Source organism: Tympanuchus pallidicinctus, unplaced genomic scaffold, assembly GCF_026119805.1.
Source record: "Tympanuchus pallidicinctus isolate F22 unplaced genomic scaffold, pur_lepc_1.0 scaffold1, whole genome shotgun sequence".
Taxonomy (NCBI): Eukaryota; Metazoa; Chordata; class Aves; order Galliformes; family Phasianidae; genus Tympanuchus; species Tympanuchus pallidicinctus.
The window spans coordinates 64932263-64951310 of NW_026294618.1; the positions used below are offsets into that span (position 1 = coordinate 64932263).

Sequence of the window (19048 nt, forward strand, 5' to 3'; positions counted from 1 at the left end):
TTGCTATGCAAGTAATGCCTCCTATTTATTTCCATCAAAATTACAACAGATACAAAAAGCACATCAACTCTATTTGCTAGAGCAAATTCTCAGCTACAAAAACTACTCTTCAGCATAGTCACTGTTAACTATGCATTTTTTCACCAGCAATGAACAAGAGCCAGAATGCCATACTCAATGCACAAGTGAAAGTGACCCACTGTAGCTACTGTCACTACTGTCACTACTGAAATGCACCATGCATTGCCTCACTATGCTCACATCCACTTACAATGCTGTAAGAAATACATTGCATCAAACCTGATTTTCGTGAAGCATTAGCTTAATATTTAGGATTTTACCATTTCAGTAATTCAGCTAAGAATTCTATGTGAGTGCCTTTGTTTGGGAATTCCACATTAGAATTAAATTCTGAAATAGCTCCTGTTCACAGTGAGCCAATATGTTTTCCTGCATAACTACAGAAAACTGCCACCTACACAGAGACCAGCCTTCACAATTCTTTGTGCTTGCTGGAAATCTACAGCAAAAAGTTCATAAGAGATGAGACAGATGTTCAGTGATTGGGAAGGGAAATCTAGCAAGACAAAGCTGAGTATTTTATACCACCTACTGGCAATTTAAAGATCTGCATACATGAGGCAATGGGAGGAAATAAAGGATGGTTCACTTCCAACCCAGGTAAGATGGGAGCCTTTCCAGGAACAACAACATAAAAGACTTCAGCAAAGTGCCAGATGATGTTACAGGCTTTCCTGGATGTTAATGTGCCTGGGTATGTTTTCATGTTACACCTCTGCAAGCACAGAGCCTCTAAGAGCACTTCCGAGAAGTTATCAGATGGCTCTGCTTCAGAGCTTATCACTTGCTTGAAGGTGTATGACAAAGGTCTGAATCCTGCATATGTAGTCAGGATCCAGGCAGCATGTACTGATGAACTGAATCAGATCTGTAAAAAAATGTACTTCCAGGCTTTGCTGCATCTCAGTTGAGGAGCTAGACTAATTGTGGTTTGTCCTGAGAGGCTCCTGGGCTGACAGGAGTAAAGTACTCCTTTACTTCTAGGTAAGTCATATACTGCCAGTAGAAGAAAAACAGTTGACAACTGGATCCTGCAACAACTATTGGGGCATAGTAAAAAAATAAAAACTGGGACCCAAGCAACAAGCAACTGAGGTTTGGTTTGAAAAGGGCAGGTTTGGGGACTAGAAGGCTAGTAGGTCAGTCAGGCAGGACCTACTCTTGGTGAAGCCATGCTGGTTGGCTTGTATCATCCCTCTCCTTTCTATGTACCTCAGCATAGCTCCATGATCTTTTCCTACATGGAGGTGAGGCTGACAGGTCAGAATCTGGGTTGTTCTTTCTACCCTTCTTAAAAATGGGTGCTCTGTTACCTTTTTTCCAGTCACCAGGGACCTCATCCAACTGCCATGACTTTTTAAATATCATTGAGAGTGGACTGGTGACTACATCAGCTAATTTGCTCAGCAGTCTGGAAAGATTGTCATCCAGACCCATGCACTTATGAATGTTCAGGTTCTGTAGATGAACTTGATCTTTGCTTACAGTGGGATGGACATTGCTTCCCTAGTCCTCACCTTCCGACCCATGTGCTTGAGGAAAGCTGCTATGAAGAGCAGTTGTCAGTGAAGAACGAGGCAAAAAAAGTTGTTGAATAAGTCCTACATAATGCCAGAAAAACATCAGAAACTTTGCATATCCATAATTTTAACTATCATAGAATCATAGAATGACTTACGTTGAAGGTGACCTTAAAGATTATCCATTTCCAGCCCCTCTATTGCAGGCATGGCTGCCACCCACCAGATCAGGCTGTCCAGGGCCCCTCCCCATCTGGCCCTGAATGCCTCCAGTGATGGGGCATCCACAACCTCTCTGGGCAATCTATTCCAGCATCTCACCATCCTCTGAGAAAAAAATTTCTTCTTAATGTCTAACCTAGATTTCCTCCTTTTTAGTTTAAAACCATTCCCCCTTGTACTATCACTGTTTACATGTGTAAAAAGTTGATTTCCCTCCTGTTCATAATCTTCTTTTAAATATTGGAAGGCCATAGTGATGGACCCTTGGTGGACACTTGTGACAGAACTGTTGACTACAACCCTCTGGCTAAGATCATCCAACCAATTCTTTATCCACCTAATAGCCTAGCCTTCAAATCCATATCTCTCTAATTTAGAGATAAGGATGTTGTAGAAGACCATGTCAAAACGCTTGCATAAGTCCAGGTAGACTAAATTTGAATGGTAAGTCTTGCTGTTATTGTAAATGGACTAAAAATAGTATTTTGATAAGACAGACAATAAAATCTTGACTTTGCACACATAGTGAACCTAGCCTAAATTGAGCACCTTCAGTGGGGAGCAAGATTTTTTCAGTTTAAGAAAATGGCAGACATTCACACAACCTATTCTGTAACTTATGTAATGGAAACTGTTAATTTGTAGCTGCACCAACACCTAAACATCCATGTTTAGTGCTAGATTTTCCTGAATCACACAGTTTGCAGGGCTGGGGCTGCTAGAACTAGCAAAGCAGCAATTCAGGCTGGGACTAAGAGTACATATGACTTGATAGGATTTTAATAGCTAAGCTTGGAGCAGAAGGGACAACTTGGCAAGTTTTAAGACATTAGCCACCAGGGATGTTTCATGCAGGCTTAGGTTTACAGCAGTTGTTGTGCTAGTGTTAGTGGTAAAAACCAAACTGTTCAGAATGGTTTTGTGCCAGTTTAGCTAGTCTAATTTTAAATTGTGGATTTAGAGAGGAAGCTGGTTTATAGCTGGATTCCGTCTATGTATGAGCGAGGTTAAAAGGAGCCAGGTTTTGTGGTGTAGGTAGCAGATGCTAAGCAGTTATTTCTAAATCTAAATCTGGCTAGAGTCACCTTTATTGTATCACTGATTCCATCATACACACTGTGCCTTTTAATCCATCAAACATGATTACTTCTCACATTCTAATCTTCAAATAGCCCTATGAAACTGCAATGTTCTTAAAAGAAAGCTTGTCAATCGAAGTTGGCTAAGATATATATTTTTTTCCCCTAGAATTATGTAACCTATGCATTAAGATTAGAAATAATCAGTACATTCTTATGATGAGTTTTCAACAGGAGATCAGGGCTAAAAATGGAAACATTTGTAGAAAAGAGGACATTTTATCCATCCCAATAGACCACACAATATCTGCACACAAATATGTAAGAGCTTAATATACCAGTATTTAATGCTAGCTTATTCTCTGCATTCCCATTGCTGGATTTCTCTTTTGCTACCCTAAACAGCAAGCAGGGAGGTGTGCAGTGCCAGGCCTCATGCTTCCCTGTTCCTGGTGAAGCAGGGGAATGGCATGGGCAGTGCCCAGGCAGCAGATGGCTCTCTTGGTGCTCTGATATCGGGACCACAAGAGCATGCTTTGATAGCAGCATAGCTCTTCTCACTCTCAGTGTCGCCATCAATCCTTGCCCATCCATTTTTTTCCACAATAGCACTTTTTGGCTTTGCTTCAAGTTCTTTTCCACTCCTCATGACCCCCTACATTCATAGCCACCATACTGACTTAGGCCTAAACCTATCCACAGTGTTTCCTCTTACACTTGAAATGTCAAGACATGCAAGTGAGTGTAGAAACACTAAGGAAAGGGAAGATTCCTTTTACTATTATAGCTGGCAGGAGATAAAATAAAAACTGTATTTTTCTGATAGAAGATATTTTCCCAAAACTACACATCCTGTGATCTTGTGATCCATCAGTTCTGGAGCAGAATGGTTTGGTGACTGCATGTGTGGTCGACTCTTAAATCTGACTACTAGCTATTGTGGCAGTAAGATCTGTTTGTAACATAAATGAAATGGAAAGGATCCTGACTAGGTGAAAAGGTAAGAGTCAAACTGGAGGAACTTAAGCCCTAAAAGGCAACCCTGGAAATGTATTATTCCTAACTAGACAGACATGGTCAAAGTTATAATAGTCTGAAAAATAGTACAATAATAGCAAATTCTCAAAAGCTCTCACACACAGAAAGAGGACAAAAAGGACAAAAGCAGAAAATACAGGTGGATAAATATTTAAATCGATGTCAGTGAAACAGATGAAACAGTCCCACATGTACCTCTTTCCACATAGGCTTTGTGAATGTTTTGTATGCATTATACACTTGTGATGTATGCAAGACAATTTTTTACTGGTGCAATTCTGATGAAAAGAGCATCTCACCAGCACTTCGGCTGGTACTGCTTTAGCTAGTTCCCAGTTTGCTCAAGTGTTTGCTAGAAGCGAGTAAAAACATTTCTCTAGTAGCACATCACCATCTTGTGGAGGAATTTGATCAGTGCATTTCTAAGAACAAGAAGGCTGATGTAAGTCAATTGTGTTCCACACAAGTTAGCATCGGAATGAATTTTGAGTAGTCTCTAATCTTCTGTGTACTGGGGAACAGACTTGCACAGCTAAAAGAGATATCCTGACACCATTTAACTATTCTTGGAACAGCTTTTTCAAGACCACTGAAAATGGAAGTTTTTCATGAGCAGCTAAAATGTTCACTTTACACTGGAACATCAATAGTAATCAACTTCCCTAAGCTAACAGATCTAACTGGGCGAGACTTGGGATCAGACGGATGTAGCACTCAAACTAATATTAGGAGAAGCTAGAGCAACATGCAAGTCTTTAAAACAAACCACTTCTTCCTATGGTCTTCTAACTTTATCCAGCATGAAATTATACATGCTCTAATTTTCAATGACTCAAAATTGTTGAAGTACTTTGTACAGTGACATAAATAGCTTGGTGGATAAGAGGTACACTATTCATGTTCAATTTCTAGCTCTGTATAATTTGGGTAAGATTTTGAGATTTACTTCACCAAGTTATTGGATATTTTAAGAATCTTCCAATGTCTTTGTTGAAGCTGTTTTGTTTTTACATAGATGTGAATGGGAGCTGGAACACTTTTCTAAGGTTGCTGCAAACAAGCAAGCTTATTCTTCACAGAGGACAGCCAAGCTGCTCCCTATCACAAAGTAATGTGAATGACAGAAGTATACATATGGCTTCAAAAGGAGGTTGCACAAATTTAAGGAATAAAAATTGGCTGTTCGCTGCTAAATACAAAATTCTATACCTGAATCATAAGTCTTGAGAAGCTGGGAAAACATTCAGAGAATGAAGCATGATTAATCATGCACTTTTCTCTAGACATCAGTAACTGAGAGCTGTCAGAGACAGGGCTCTGGGCTAGATGGATTTTGAGCCTCCTACTATACACCACTTGCAGGGCACTGGAGACAGATGTCCTGCATGCTAGGATACCATCTGCTTAATTCTGTCTTGATGAGCATTGGTTCTTTTTTATAAAGTAGAGGAGCTTCACTAAGAAAAGTTAAAGAGAAACATCTTTACATGGGTCGTAGCCTCCTGCATTGTCTCCAAAGTATAGTAAAAGAACCACCTCATGGTAACTGATGGGAAAGGTTCCCTTCAGGTTCCTAGCTCCATCTCAGTCTCTGCATTCAAAGAGTGAGGCCCAAATGCCAGCTTAAGACAGAGCCTGCCTGTAGGTGCTGACAGGAGCTGTGCATGCATAGCTGAGAGCTGGCTGCACACCCTGTCAGCACCTGCTTACAATCCTGCATCTACTGTGTTGAACTGCCTGGGGCCTGGGTTAGCTTTACCTCTTAACATCAAGCATTCCAGACATCTGAATTATAGTGTTTTATTTCCTAGAAGATCAGCCTGGCCATCAAGCTGTGAGATATTTAGATACTTAGGGGGAACCTCTCCTGTTTCTTGTTGCTGTTGTAGTTGTTTGTTTTGTTTTAATTGATTGTGATTGATTAGTCATGGAGAGCAGGGAAACTTCAGTCACTTCAATCTCAAACAGGAATGCCAGGAAAGAAAAACAATTTCCTGTCCAGGGCTATAGCTACAATAGTCACAACATTACAGAACTGCCTAGAGTAATTATCAGCTAACAGCTTCTAGCCTAGGCAATCCATTTTTTATTTCTCTAAGCTAAAACATAAATTATCAACAGCACTTTCTCCCACAGGCTCTATAAAAACCTTGTTATTCAGTCCAAACCCACGTGATTTCCTGGCTGGTGCACTGAATATAAGCTGCAAGGCAGCAAGACTAAAGAAAGCCTTTCAGAGGTGTTCACATTAAATAGAGACAGCCCCAGAAGCCCATTGGGAAGAGCTTCTCCTTATCAACTGATGGCAGACCTCTGTGTGCTCCTGACAACTCAGTTGCTCTGTCAATCAAAGCAACTGAAATCTACCACAAAATCAACCCCAATGGCCAGAATAATTCATCATGAACAAAATTGTTTTGGCTTAGGATTATAATTAGGATCAACTTAACAAATGTCACTCTTGCTGGGCAAAGCAGAATGATCAAGATGCAATGAGTTGTGGGTTTCTCTACCTTCTGGGCCACAGCTCCCTGTGTGCTGAGGAAAGAGCTGCATTCCTCTTCATGGTATTCTTCTTTACATTCACGGCAGAACACAAACTGGAAAACAAGCCAAAACACAGAAGTGATAAAAACACATTAGGGATGCAGACAGCAGATTACAGCCGTGAAGAGTCATACAGCAGACGATCTCTTGGCCTCCTCATCCCATTAATTTCCCATAATCCTCCAAATTGTGCATCTCTTTATACGATCTGATCATTAACATGGCAATTTTGCAGTTATTATCATACACTTCTTAGGTGAAATAAAATAAATGCCATTATTAAAAATGAGATTTTGCTACACCGGCAGTTTCGGGACAAAATCATACTCGTACCTCTCCGTGTGTTTCTGCTGTAACAAAATCTATACAAGAAGGGTGGTGGCTAAAACAGGCAGCTCTGCTTTATAGTGTTTGCTAAAGGAAGCAGCCTATTGGTACTTCTGAGTCAAATGCATTCTCTATGGAAAACCATTACTGAATTTACTAGGAGATCATCACTTTATAGAAGTTATATAAAAGCACCGATTTCTAGAGAATTATACCCTTGATATGGACTTTTATAAATTGGTTTAAGAAGTCCACAGTCAGAGTGCAATGATAGGTTACTTAGTGTGGGTTTTAAGGGACTCCCATGAGACCCTTGTTAGATTTCTAGCAACTGTTTTGATTTCATCTACCTTCAGTAACATTTTTTTTTACATAAGAGTTCACTCTTTTGCAGATGCATAAAACAATTGTTCCTCTCCCAGTTTGAGCTGCCTCTCCTATCCAAACTGCTTCATACATATCACATTCAATGCCTTTTTTTAAACTCTGAAATGAAGATATCTGTCTTGACATGTGTCAAAATCTTTGACTCATCACTGCTGCATTAAATTCTGTGTCCTTGCAGGTAAGAGGGAAAGTCAATAATGTAAAATGAGTCTCTCTTTTGCTGTTTTAAAGCCACGCTGTCTTGATGCCAGTCTAGACTCTGAAAGATCTCTCAGCAGTAAGCTGTTCTGACCCGTATTATAAGCAAGACTGATAAAACAGCCTTGATTTTTAGATACAGAGCTGCATTTGCTTGTAATGAATAAAGGATATCAGGAGAACATGACACTGAGACATTTGTCTGACAAAAATTCCATCTTTTCCAATTTCATTTTGAAGTCTTTCAAGCCTTATTGTCACTTTTCTAAGAACGACTGAAAGTTGTATTTCATTGTCATGCTAACGAAATGATGCTTTTACAAAAAGCAGCATTGTGCAATTCCAAAAGGGTTGAGTCTATTATTCAAAAAGCCAGGGAAATTAGGAGTGAAGAAATGGAGTAAATGCTCTACCTTCCAAAAGTATCGAATCAAATCACTTGCTCTCCTGCCACTTCTCTCACTATTTTGTCAGTGATTTAAAATGTTTTCCTTTACTCCAGCTGACATTGATCTCTTAATTCCTATGTGCTTCTTAGCAAACAGTAACAAGGAAGACACTTCTGTGAGGTATACTATATGAAGGTTGCACTATTATAATCCAGTATCATGCAATTACAACTATTTGCACTTAAAAGTTTTTCTTTTTTGTTGAACATTGTTCAAGCATGTAGAGATGTACTCTCTCTGAATATCTAATATCTCCAAGATTTGTTATCATGTAGCAACTGAAGCTACGGCTGGCTTAACTGTACCTCTTTGGATATGTCCTTTTCTCTTTTTCCTTCCAGAATTTATTTCTTATGAATATGTCAGACTGAAAACATTTGTCTGAAAGGGCTTTGTATACAGTTGCGGTATCACTGCATGATCACAGAATGCCTCAGCTTCCTTTATTCTCTCCAATCTCCTAAAATTGCAATTTTAAACATTTCATAAATATTAAAAAGGAGGATGTATTGAAGAAAGATTGAAAAAAAACAAAACCAAACCAAACCAGGACATACATATTGCAAAGATATTTCAGCTGCTTCACAATGTAGTTTAGAAAGTGTTGCTATTTATTATAACAATAAAATCCATAATCTCATTCTGCTTTATTTAAGGATGTGAAATGCATTTTCTCACTAAAGAGGCCACTTTCTATTCTTACATTTAAACAAAAACCCTTCACAAGCAGATCAATGTGTTTACTAGCATTTTCCTCAGAGGCCTGCTCTAGTGGAAGTGTGCATAAGTGTGTAAACTGAACTCTCCACTAACCACTCTGTATCTTGCAAGTAAGCCCATGAGTGACCCTGTCACATGCTTGTGATGAGACAAAGCTTGATTTTTTTTTTGTTGAGCCAAGATACTCTTTTCACATCTGATTAGATAATGGATGAGATGTAAAATCAGTTCTGTGGCAAAAGAACACCCTGGAGGCTGATCGGTTTGTCAGAATAAATAGGCATCTCCCAACAGAAACACATTAAGCACTGCCTTTTATATGGCAAAGCATGCATCATAAAGAAAACTTACATCATTTACAACAAAGAGCAGTTTGTGGTAGCTCCATTCAGTTTTTACATTCAAACATGAAAAATATAATAAACTTTCAGTAATGAAATACAGCAATCACAAAAATGCTGTCATTTAACTTGTATTTTGTGGCTTGATTAACACTAACTCTGTTATTTTGCCCTTGGAAATAAAAAGATCTAAGTTGTTCACCCAGTTGTTCAACACTTTTGCATATGTTTAATATTACAATGTGTTTAAAAATTACTGTAAGTAGTGCAATTACTAACAACAGTCACACTTTCTTTCCCTTTATTTACTGAAAAACTGGCAGATTACTATGAGAACACAAACTGTTCAAGAACAGTGTATTTAGCACTTACTATTGTTACCCTTGAAAGATTCTTCAGTTGTAAAACAGCTAGCACAAAGAATAAATCCCAAAGGTCCTAAACCTACCCTTTAGGTTTATGCATTAAAATGAGGATTAGCAGGAAAATTCCTGCAGCACTTAAGGGATTTGGACACTGGAAATTAATATAACCTGTGCGCATGCTATTACAGGCTTTGGAATATCTGCAAAAATGTATGGATAGGTCCAAGCAGAAACCCTGAATCCAAATGACCTCAAAACAGGAGGTTTTAAAAATCTCAACAGGGATCCAGATCCTGCTTTTAAAATTCTCCCATCTCTATGATCACTCAAACAAAAGGTAAAATCAGTCCAAACTCTGTTCAGTTGAAGGGAATTTGCACTCCAGACGTGGCCTGTGCAAAGTGCCACAACTGGTGCTGAAAGAAACACTGGATGATGAAGCTGAGCTATAGACAGAGTTATTCCTGATTAAGCCATTTATGAAGTTTCAAGTCTGGAAGAGAGAGCAGACTGTAGCTCTTATTTTAGAGGAAAAGGAGTTTGTCCTTGATATGCTGAGCTGTTCATTGTTTTGTTGTTGTTTTTTTGTTTCTTTTTTTTGGAAACAGGATTTTGTCTTTTTCTTTTTCAAAGATTTGCTTTCTTTTGTATTACACATCATAACTCTCATTTTCTTGCCTACTGCATATGTCTCATTTTTCTTTTCTAGCACTGATAATATCTCCCTATAATGCTTGTGAAGTATTCCTGCTAAAATAAGATTTCTTCCAACTTCAATTCCATACTTCCATTCTTATCCCTACACAAAGCTTCAAGTTTTGGCTCCCTACTGTTACTTTTAGGTTACTCCTCAACTGAAGGCTCCTTTTCTTTCACACTTTCACCTCCTCTTGAGTCTACAAAACAAAGGCAAATTTACTGACATAGTCATAGCTGAGGTTTAAGCTGCAGCACTATGGGTGTACTGTTAGGGGCTTCAGTGTACTGAACTCAGGTATGCACCCCAGATTTCTTACCAGACTTGTGCAGTCTATATTGACCTTTGGGCTGCTCAGTTTTCCCTCTGACATCCACTGCTATTAGCTAGACAGAGTACAAACTGTGTGTCATACAGTTTTGCCAAAACAAACATTCAAATCCAGGGAAGACCGACTAATACCTACTGTACAGTGTTCTAATGGCCCTTCAAAATCACTTTTAAGAATTGCATCTAATTTCTACTTTGACTCTTTATGCATTCAGCTTCCAGCTACTACTTTCTGCCCACATTTCTTGAGTAAAACAGTCTTTCAGTATTTCCTATATTCTTCTTGTGAAAGTACTTATGTATTATAATCATTATATATATAATTTTCTTCAACAGAGCAGAGAAACTCTGAGTTTCCCCTTCTCTCTCCCCATCCCCAAATAATATTCATGGCACTTTTCTGGGGAGTGGCTTTTGTCATTAATTATATTTGGCTAATCTTTGTGTTGTTGCAGTGCTGTATCAGTGGAGTCTTTGTATTTATTCTGGGTCACTGTCAAGTGTTGAATTGTGACAGGTTTCCTATCAGTCCTTATTGAATTCTGCTAGCAATACTCTGCTGATCATGGACTACTTTCTGTGATCTGACAGTTTCTAAACCTCAGGACCACTGCCCAGTGATGCATGTATACTCTGCCAGCTGACAGCAATGAGACAATGCTGCTGCACACATCCTAAACATTTCAGCTACAAATCAGTCCCCCAGTGGATATATTTATGGATATATTATGGTGGTGATTTCCTTATTAGAACATTCTGTAGTTTGAAGTTTTTGTGTAATTAATTTTTCTTTTCATCAAACTTGTAATCTTGTCATAGAATGAAATCTGATATGACCTATCGTCATAGCAAATATACTGACAACCAGCCTTATCAAAAGTGTTTTTGCTTCTCTGTTCTTCTGCATTTTTTCTTGACCTTCCTTTACTCATTCAGTGCTGGCTGTCTCGGCCAATCACTACAGATGACAATCAGGAAAATTAAAGCTACTGAATGAAGGCAGGATCAACACCCTGACCGTAGCATAAAACTAGAAGGCAAGAGAGGCAAAGGTCTCTCAAAACTATGACTGTATGAACAAAGAAAAATTACAGATCCATCACCTTACATTTAAAATGCAGGGATTACTACTTTTATTTTGCTTTTCCAGGAAAACATGTATTTCAGGAAATCGATCTTCAAAACCCCCACCCACTCCTTTCTCTAAAATCAAGTCCCCCCAGACCTCTAAATAAAATAGAGGAGCACTAAGTTACAACCACAATTCAACCTAAAGGTGAAATAAACCACAGGTGACAGCAGTTAACTTCATTATTTAAAGAGCTGTCAGAAAATGCATGTGCAATGCTACTGTAATAGAAGTCTAAATTAATTTAAAAAGGAATACACAGCAAGCAATGCATAAACTAAGACATACATGGAACTATGAAGACTCATTTTTATGTATTTTAACAAATTTTTGGTTATATATTATACACCAAAACAAAAAATATCTTCATTCTATGATACTTGTATAGCTTTGAACTTCAGGGCATTGGAGCACGTTGGAACTGCAAGTGAACCTCACCCCGCTCCCATGAAGCAACAAAGCTCTACTATTTCTACCTTATTGACTGGAGCCTAATTCATAATACCCCTCAGTCACAAAACCTTAAAATACAATGATGTCAATTAAACTAATGTGAAAACCTGAATGTCATTGAGGACAGATTTCAGAAAGACCAGTTTAAGATCACAAAGCAGCACTGTAAGGGAGAAAATTTCCAACGTTTAAACATTGGACACCCTGCAAGTAATCTCAGATCACTACTCAAAAGAACCACACCCTGTTTCATACAGTCAAAACTCAGCCTAGTAGAAGTAAAGTATGTTCATGATTTGTTCTTTTAGTAAATGAAAATAACACAGGGGAGAGCAAATAAGTAGACATTGACAACTCAGAAGCTCCTGCAAGTTCCACCTAGCAATTTCTAAAATTGTACAGAGCAAATGTATGGCTGTTTATTTTTTCACATCATAGTAGCAGTTTTTTTTTTTTTTAAACTGTATATATATAAATATACTGCAAATATATGTATATTTTGCCTTGAGAATGATTTATTGAACAGTAACAGAAATAAAACATTGGAACAGCAAAGAATTCCTTTTTTTTTCACCAGACAACATGATCAACTGGCCAAAAAAAGCCTTTAAAAATGTAGAAGCATACAAGGCACAAGGTTCAATTCTAAATAAACTTCTGCAGTCAAACTATAGGCTGCTGATTGGAGAAATGATTCATAGAAAAAAATATGAGTATGCTTTAAAGGAAATCAAAGCTATAACAAAGTCTCAATATATTGACTCTTCCAATAATACTCGATGTCATCTGTATAGTGTATTTCTGTTTAAAAAAATATAGCTTTCAATTGCACTTTACAAAGGATGAGTTATAATCCCAATACTAAGTGATACATAGCTAGAGAAGAATTCTTCCTGGTGAAAAAGCATGCCCTAGCTGCAATTTAGACTAATGGTATCCCAGGCTGCCTTAAGCAAGTATTTCTGGTAGGGTGAGGGAGGTGACCTTCTCTACCAAGGGCCGGTGAGTCCAGTTCTGCAATCTCCAAAACAAGAGATGTGGAGCTACTGGAAAAAGTCCAGTGAAGGCCCAGTGAAGATGACAGAGCATTTCAGCTCTGAGGAAAGACTGAGAGAGCTGGGACTGAGTAGGCTCGAGGAGATCTCATAAATATCTACAAATTCCTGAAGGTATTTATGGACAAAGAGGATGGAGCCAGGCTCTTGTCAGTGGTGCCTAATGCCAGGACAAGAGGCAATGGCACAAATTGAAACACAAGATACTCTGAACACTGGGAAACACTTCCATACTGTGCAGGTAACTCAGTGCTGGAACATGCTGCCCAGAGGCTGAGGTGTCTTCTCCTCAGAGATCTTCAAAAGCAGCCTGGACACAGGCTTGGGCAGCCTCCTCCAGGTGTCCCTGCTTGAGCTGGGGTTGGAGGAGGTGGACCCAGAGGTCCCTACCAGCCTGTGGTTCTGTGATTCTGTAAAAAAAAACAATCCTGACATCATGTTTGACTGGAAAAGGTTTTACCATACATACATGGGTTGCTCCAAAGGAAATGCCTCCTCTTTATTTCCATGGAAATTACAAAGAGATACAAAAAGGCACAACAACACCATTTGACAGAGCAAATTCTCAGCTACAAAACACTTTTTCAAGTCACCACCACTGTAAACACTGTAAACACTGTAAACACTGTTTACAGTCACCACCATTAGCTATACATTTCACCAGCAATGAACAAGAGCCTGCATTCCACACTTGCAAAAATCTGCACCAAAGGAGGTGGTCTGCTGTTGCTTTTGCCACTGCTGAAATGCACCAACCACTGCTCACATCCACTGGTTGGTTTCCATCAACATTCAACAAGTGTTGATTAATGTCAGTAAGCACCATTTTTTCCACATGGAGAAATTCAGTTTCACACCTTTGCTTCATCTGCACCTCCGTGTCAGAGGCCATTTTGTCAGGCTGCCCCTCTGCTGCTGTCTCTCACACAGCAACAACATGTAGTGGCGTATCGGTGGGAAGATTCTACCTCTACTGTCATACCACAAACATCTGCCTCTGATGTTGCAGGCCAACATAATAAAATAGGAGGTGTTACTTTCAGAGCAGCCTTGTACATACTCTTATTTTGAGTAAGAAAGCAATCTGACTCTTGGCTGGAGTTCAAATCTCCAGAAACAACTACAAAGAATTTTTTACTTTGAAACAGTGTACTTTATTACTTATTTCCATTTAAAGTCAGTCAATCCTTAAAAAACAACTACAAACACCAACTAAACAAAAACCACACAACCAAATGTCACACTCCTTGCTGTGCCACCGCTGTGAACCACACATTTTAAATACTGGGCTGACTTTGCCTCTGGCACTTCTCTATCCAGCACTGAGTGTGTGACCACCAGCCACGTGCCCTATCTTTTCATATGTTTTGTGCTTACAAGCAATAACCTTTTAAATCGGAATATTTACCATCTGCAGCAGCTACATGCACTTAGGATTTGTGGCTTTGCCAACTGTCAGTTACAGAAAACCAGCAAATACAACAACGAAGATAAATGCCACAGTAGAAAAAGCATCCATTTTTAATGACACCTGTTTTAACAGATATAATGCAACTGAAAAGCACGGTAGTGCTCACAGAGTAATTTTGGTCTTTTTCCTTACAATGAAGTACATTCTCTTACTATTCATATTTCATCTAAAATTAAACCTTTGTGAGGTGCATGACAATCTGTCAAAACATGGTATCAGACACGTAGCTGCAGATTTTGTGTAGCTTTTGCAATCTAAAAGCAATTTACCATCAATATTATAAGAAGCAATTTTCTATAAACACTAAAAGCTTTAAGAGTAGATCTGCATCAAAATGTCTTTGAGATTTCAATGCCTTTCTTTTGAATATAAAAGTGAAAGCCCCTCTCCTGACTTCTCCAAAACAACCCACGGGCTCACTGCCTCAGGTCTAAATGGCAGCGGGCACACGCAGAGCCTCTGCAGTGAGTGATGGTGAGTTGGTGTCTGTAGACAGACAGAGCTTCCTGGAGCTTGCCTTGCATCAGGCTGCATTAACCTAGGGATAATCTGGTGAAACAGGCAGACAACCCCTTTCAGACCTCCCTGGATTTCCTGTTTGCTGATTTATGTGGATTGGCAACCTTCATCCAGCTCCTGCTTGAAATGCCCTGTGCTCTGTGGGCTGCAAAGGACAGAACAGAAGTAGGAAGCTGAGAGAAGCCCAGGTACTTCCCTCAGAAGAAATGCACAGCTTTTACTGTGAGGAGAACAATCCTGCCCCCTGGAGCACTGGGAAGAGAAGCCCAGACTGATGCTGACCAAGCTATCTTTAAAAAAGGAAGCCAAATAAATTTAAAAGCTGGCAGATGGCTGCAGCAGCAGGCTGATAAACACAGCAAGATGCTCCTGTCCCTAATACTCACCTCACCTGTGTGAGAGCTCTGAAGAGCTGAAGAGACAACTGGGCTTCCAGTTTGTCATACCACAGGGACAACAATGGGGAAAATTATACTTATTTTGAGAAGCTTTTATAAATGTGAGACAAAGCATTCTATAATGTGTAGAACAGCACTTCTTTTCAAAATATTTTTATACTACAGAAGATGTAGCACACTACATGCATAATGTCAAAAACTGACTTTTTTGGAAAAAAAAAAAAAAAAAGGTGGTTGGAAACCACATTAAAATCATTTCAAATCTGGAAAAGATGTTATTGCTGAATGCATGTATCTGTTCATAACAAATGTCACAAAGAAGGAATTTTACTGCTTGTGGCTATACCTCTGCCTGTTGAAGCTTTGGAGCTCAATTAATACACCCTCACACAGTAAGACAAACCTATTTCCCTTTGATAATACTGCTGCTATGCATACATGCCCTGCAAATTTGAGCATCCAGCTGCACAGATATACGCAGAAAGACCTGGAATTCTGATGGATTCATTAACATGGCTCTTGAAATGAACTACTGAACATGAAGGTTGGGAAGTTGATGAGAGTTAAGCAATTACTTAGTGCCTAATTCACACCAAATTACAACAGAAATTAGGCCCCACCTTTCCCTGAATTCTTTTTTAAAATCTTTGTATAACTTCAGCACTACATAGATGAACTTTACTCCATGCTACTGTGTTCCTGAAGCCACCCAGAAGAAGCATGTATTCGTTCACCTCCTGATTGTCAGGTTTAATCTAAATAGTAATAACAATAAAATAGAAAAATAATTTAAAAAAAAATCACCTAACAATACTAAAAATTTTCCAGAAGATGGCAGCAGTGAAACAGGAATCAATGCAGACACTTTGCTAAGCTTATGAGATTGAAAAAGATTCTGAAAAAATCAGTCAACAGCTAAGATCCAGTCCAGGTTAGTAACAGCTGATACATGCAAAACTAGTCCTGACATGACAGTCTCATAAAGAAGAAATGGTATTCAGCTGCACTGAAACTCATAAAAAGGAGCAAGGGGCATTCCTTGCTTCAAGGACATTGCACCTTATTTCTCTTGAATTTGGCAACAGCTGAAGCTCCATAAAAAGAACACAAATACGACAATCTAGGAAGTAAAGTAGCATAAATAATATATCTCAGACAACTACGGTGTTGCTTTAAGCATTTTATTGGCTTCACGTTATCTCCTATGTATATCAGTTCCTTTTTACAACTGTATGTAGTCACACAGCATACGTGCCAGGCAGAACAGAAAATAAAGAATAAATCTCTCTTGTAAGGGAACGCCTCGCTTCTGCACAAGGCGCCAGTGAGAGTGCGTTTCCTCATCGTAACTGGATTAAGCATAGTATGAGGATCTGTCTCTGAGAGAAATTATTGCTTTAGGGGGTGGGTGGAGGGGAGGAAGGAAGGTGACCTTAAATGTCTGTCCTGCTTCCAGCGAAAAAATCTGAGAGTAACTGAAACTGCAGTCAGCAAATTCAACCCATGCTCCTTTCAGGACTGAGTTCAAGAACTGACCATGGATTGCACATTGCTGTTCAAATACAGAAGACGAAGGCTACAAAAATAAAATAATAATAATAATAATAATAATAATAATAATAATAATAAATTCTGCATTAGATTATTCTAATTAGAGATATTTCTAAGCTGGAATAATGACACCAAATGACACAGAGAAACTTTGCGCAAACTGCAAAACCAAGTGAAAACCTGGTGATAAGCCTCAGCCTAATGTTAGCTGTAGCAAAATTACACCATCATCATCTCCAAGCCCTGAAGGATAGGTTTAGAATCCAGCTTTGCAATGTAGAGTTGTCTGAAAAATGTATAAATTAAAATTAAAAAATTGTTCAGAAAAGAAGCAAGAAAGAAATTGAAGCAAATATTGAAAACCTTCAGTTCTGGTTCTCCTGAATGGGGCATCATCTGTGCAAAATGTTCTGTGAACACTGCTGAAGAAAGCATTGGAATAATGATGAAAACATCACGCTTCACCTGTCAAGGAAGAAAAGCAGATAGCTTCTCAAGAAACATGGCTTGCTGATCAAAAATCAATGATAGCTGGGCTGGTTCATGCCACGAGTCCCTTGTTACAACCCAGAGCACCCGTTAAGGATCCTTCAATTTATATGCCTTGTTTTCAGTGCAAAGGCTAGCTATGTGGTTTCAAGTTCTTTTCTTCTGAACAAAAGAAAGTTTTTTAATAGCTACACAGTTTGTGCTAATGGTGTTCATGGAGTATACATCTAGTCGATACTGTGACTTCTTGCCTGACCTTTCAAACGGATCCTTTTCTGGTTTGTTGATCACAGACTTTTTTTGATCGATTATCCAAACTACCAAAAATGACCCTTGAAATGTGAGCTCAGGATGTTAGCTGGTTTATAGGGAAACAAACCTAGCTTGGCACCCACCTCTGCATCATTCTGATGAACTACACAATAAACACTTTAGCAACAGAAATTCCATATTCAGTATAGGTTCTATACATATGAATCATCTTCTGTCTGGTTTAAACAAGCATGAAATCATGTAACAAGGCACCATGAAAGGCATGTTACTTTCAGTATAGATGCAAGGTTCTCCAGCTTTTTGCTCTCTGAACATCTACATGATTTACCAGTAAAGACCATAAAATCTTGGATGGTTGTACAGAAGTCCTGACACAGACAGGTATAGATGTACAGTGTGCTCCTAGGACACAAAACTGTCGTAAACCACACTGCTAATAGATACATAATAGAAGACTACAACTTGAGCAAAACACCAGACGGCACTAAGCTGAAGCCCTTGCTGTTCACCCTTTTTCTTGGCACAGCCAGCAAAACAGATGTAAGACTTAGGACCCAGGGAAAAAAAAAAATCTGCACATGCTCTAGTTCAGAAGGACCACTCCAAGCTGTAACTCTTGCACAACATGGAAGAACAAACCTCAGCATAAAAATATTTTATGCTTGATTACAACACATCCATAACTCAGTCTTCATTCAAATGAACCTCTGCAAGAAGACAAATCACAGTGTGTCTGAGTACGACTGTTGGAAGGAGCAAGGTTTCTTGACATATCAGGATAGCTTGACTCAGTCCCTCCAGGTACCACTACCTGAAGCCTTCTGACATGTCTGCTTTTAAGAACTCTGAACTGGCGTAGTTTAATGACGGAATTAATGACTGCAGTGCAAATGATGTATTTCTTTAGAATAAACATGCACAGCATTTATTTACTATTCTAAGAAACAGATCTTGCTGGGCTTATTGTTTGCTTTTAACAAGTAAATTGAAAAATTCATCTCCTGTGATAGTTATGTTGCATTCTGATAATCTGATTATATGTGAAATTGCTTGCTAACACGGCCAGATCATGGAAAGGGGTATGGTTTCATTTTCTCCAGCAGAGATATATTAATTTACAGCTGCTCAGAATCAGGGCCTACCTGCAGGTTTCTGACATCTACTATGTGAATTCATACAGCTCTATGTCATCAAGTGTCACTAGACAAGCAGAGCGCACATCTCAGTATTTTTCATTTGAGACATTCCACTGCAGTAATTCACCTCCTTCTGGGCCACCCTCTTTCATTACTTTTCGAATGCATTCCATCTATATTCTTTTTCCCTCATTTCTCTGGCTACAATTACATCTTGACTCTTTTCACAGCACTCTGGAAACAAAATTCAAGCTCTTCTCTTTTTCTTCTCTT

General features: G+C 38.9%; 1 protein-coding gene across 2 annotated transcripts in view; it reads right to left on the reverse strand.

Moving 5' to 3' along the window:
- Positions 1-19048, reverse strand: part of PRKN (parkin RBR E3 ubiquitin protein ligase) — a 678674-nt gene that overhangs the window by 12423 nt on the left and 647203 nt on the right. Inside the window, exon 10 of one of the 2 annotated variants that reach the window (XM_052683801.1) lies at positions 6454-6540. The exons of the other annotated variant lie outside the window; for it this stretch is intronic. Within the exon in view, the coding sequence (XP_052539761.1) occupies positions 6454-6540 (87 nt within the window). The remainder of the gene's footprint in view (positions 1-6453; positions 6541-19048) is intronic. 2 annotated transcript variants of the gene reach the window in all.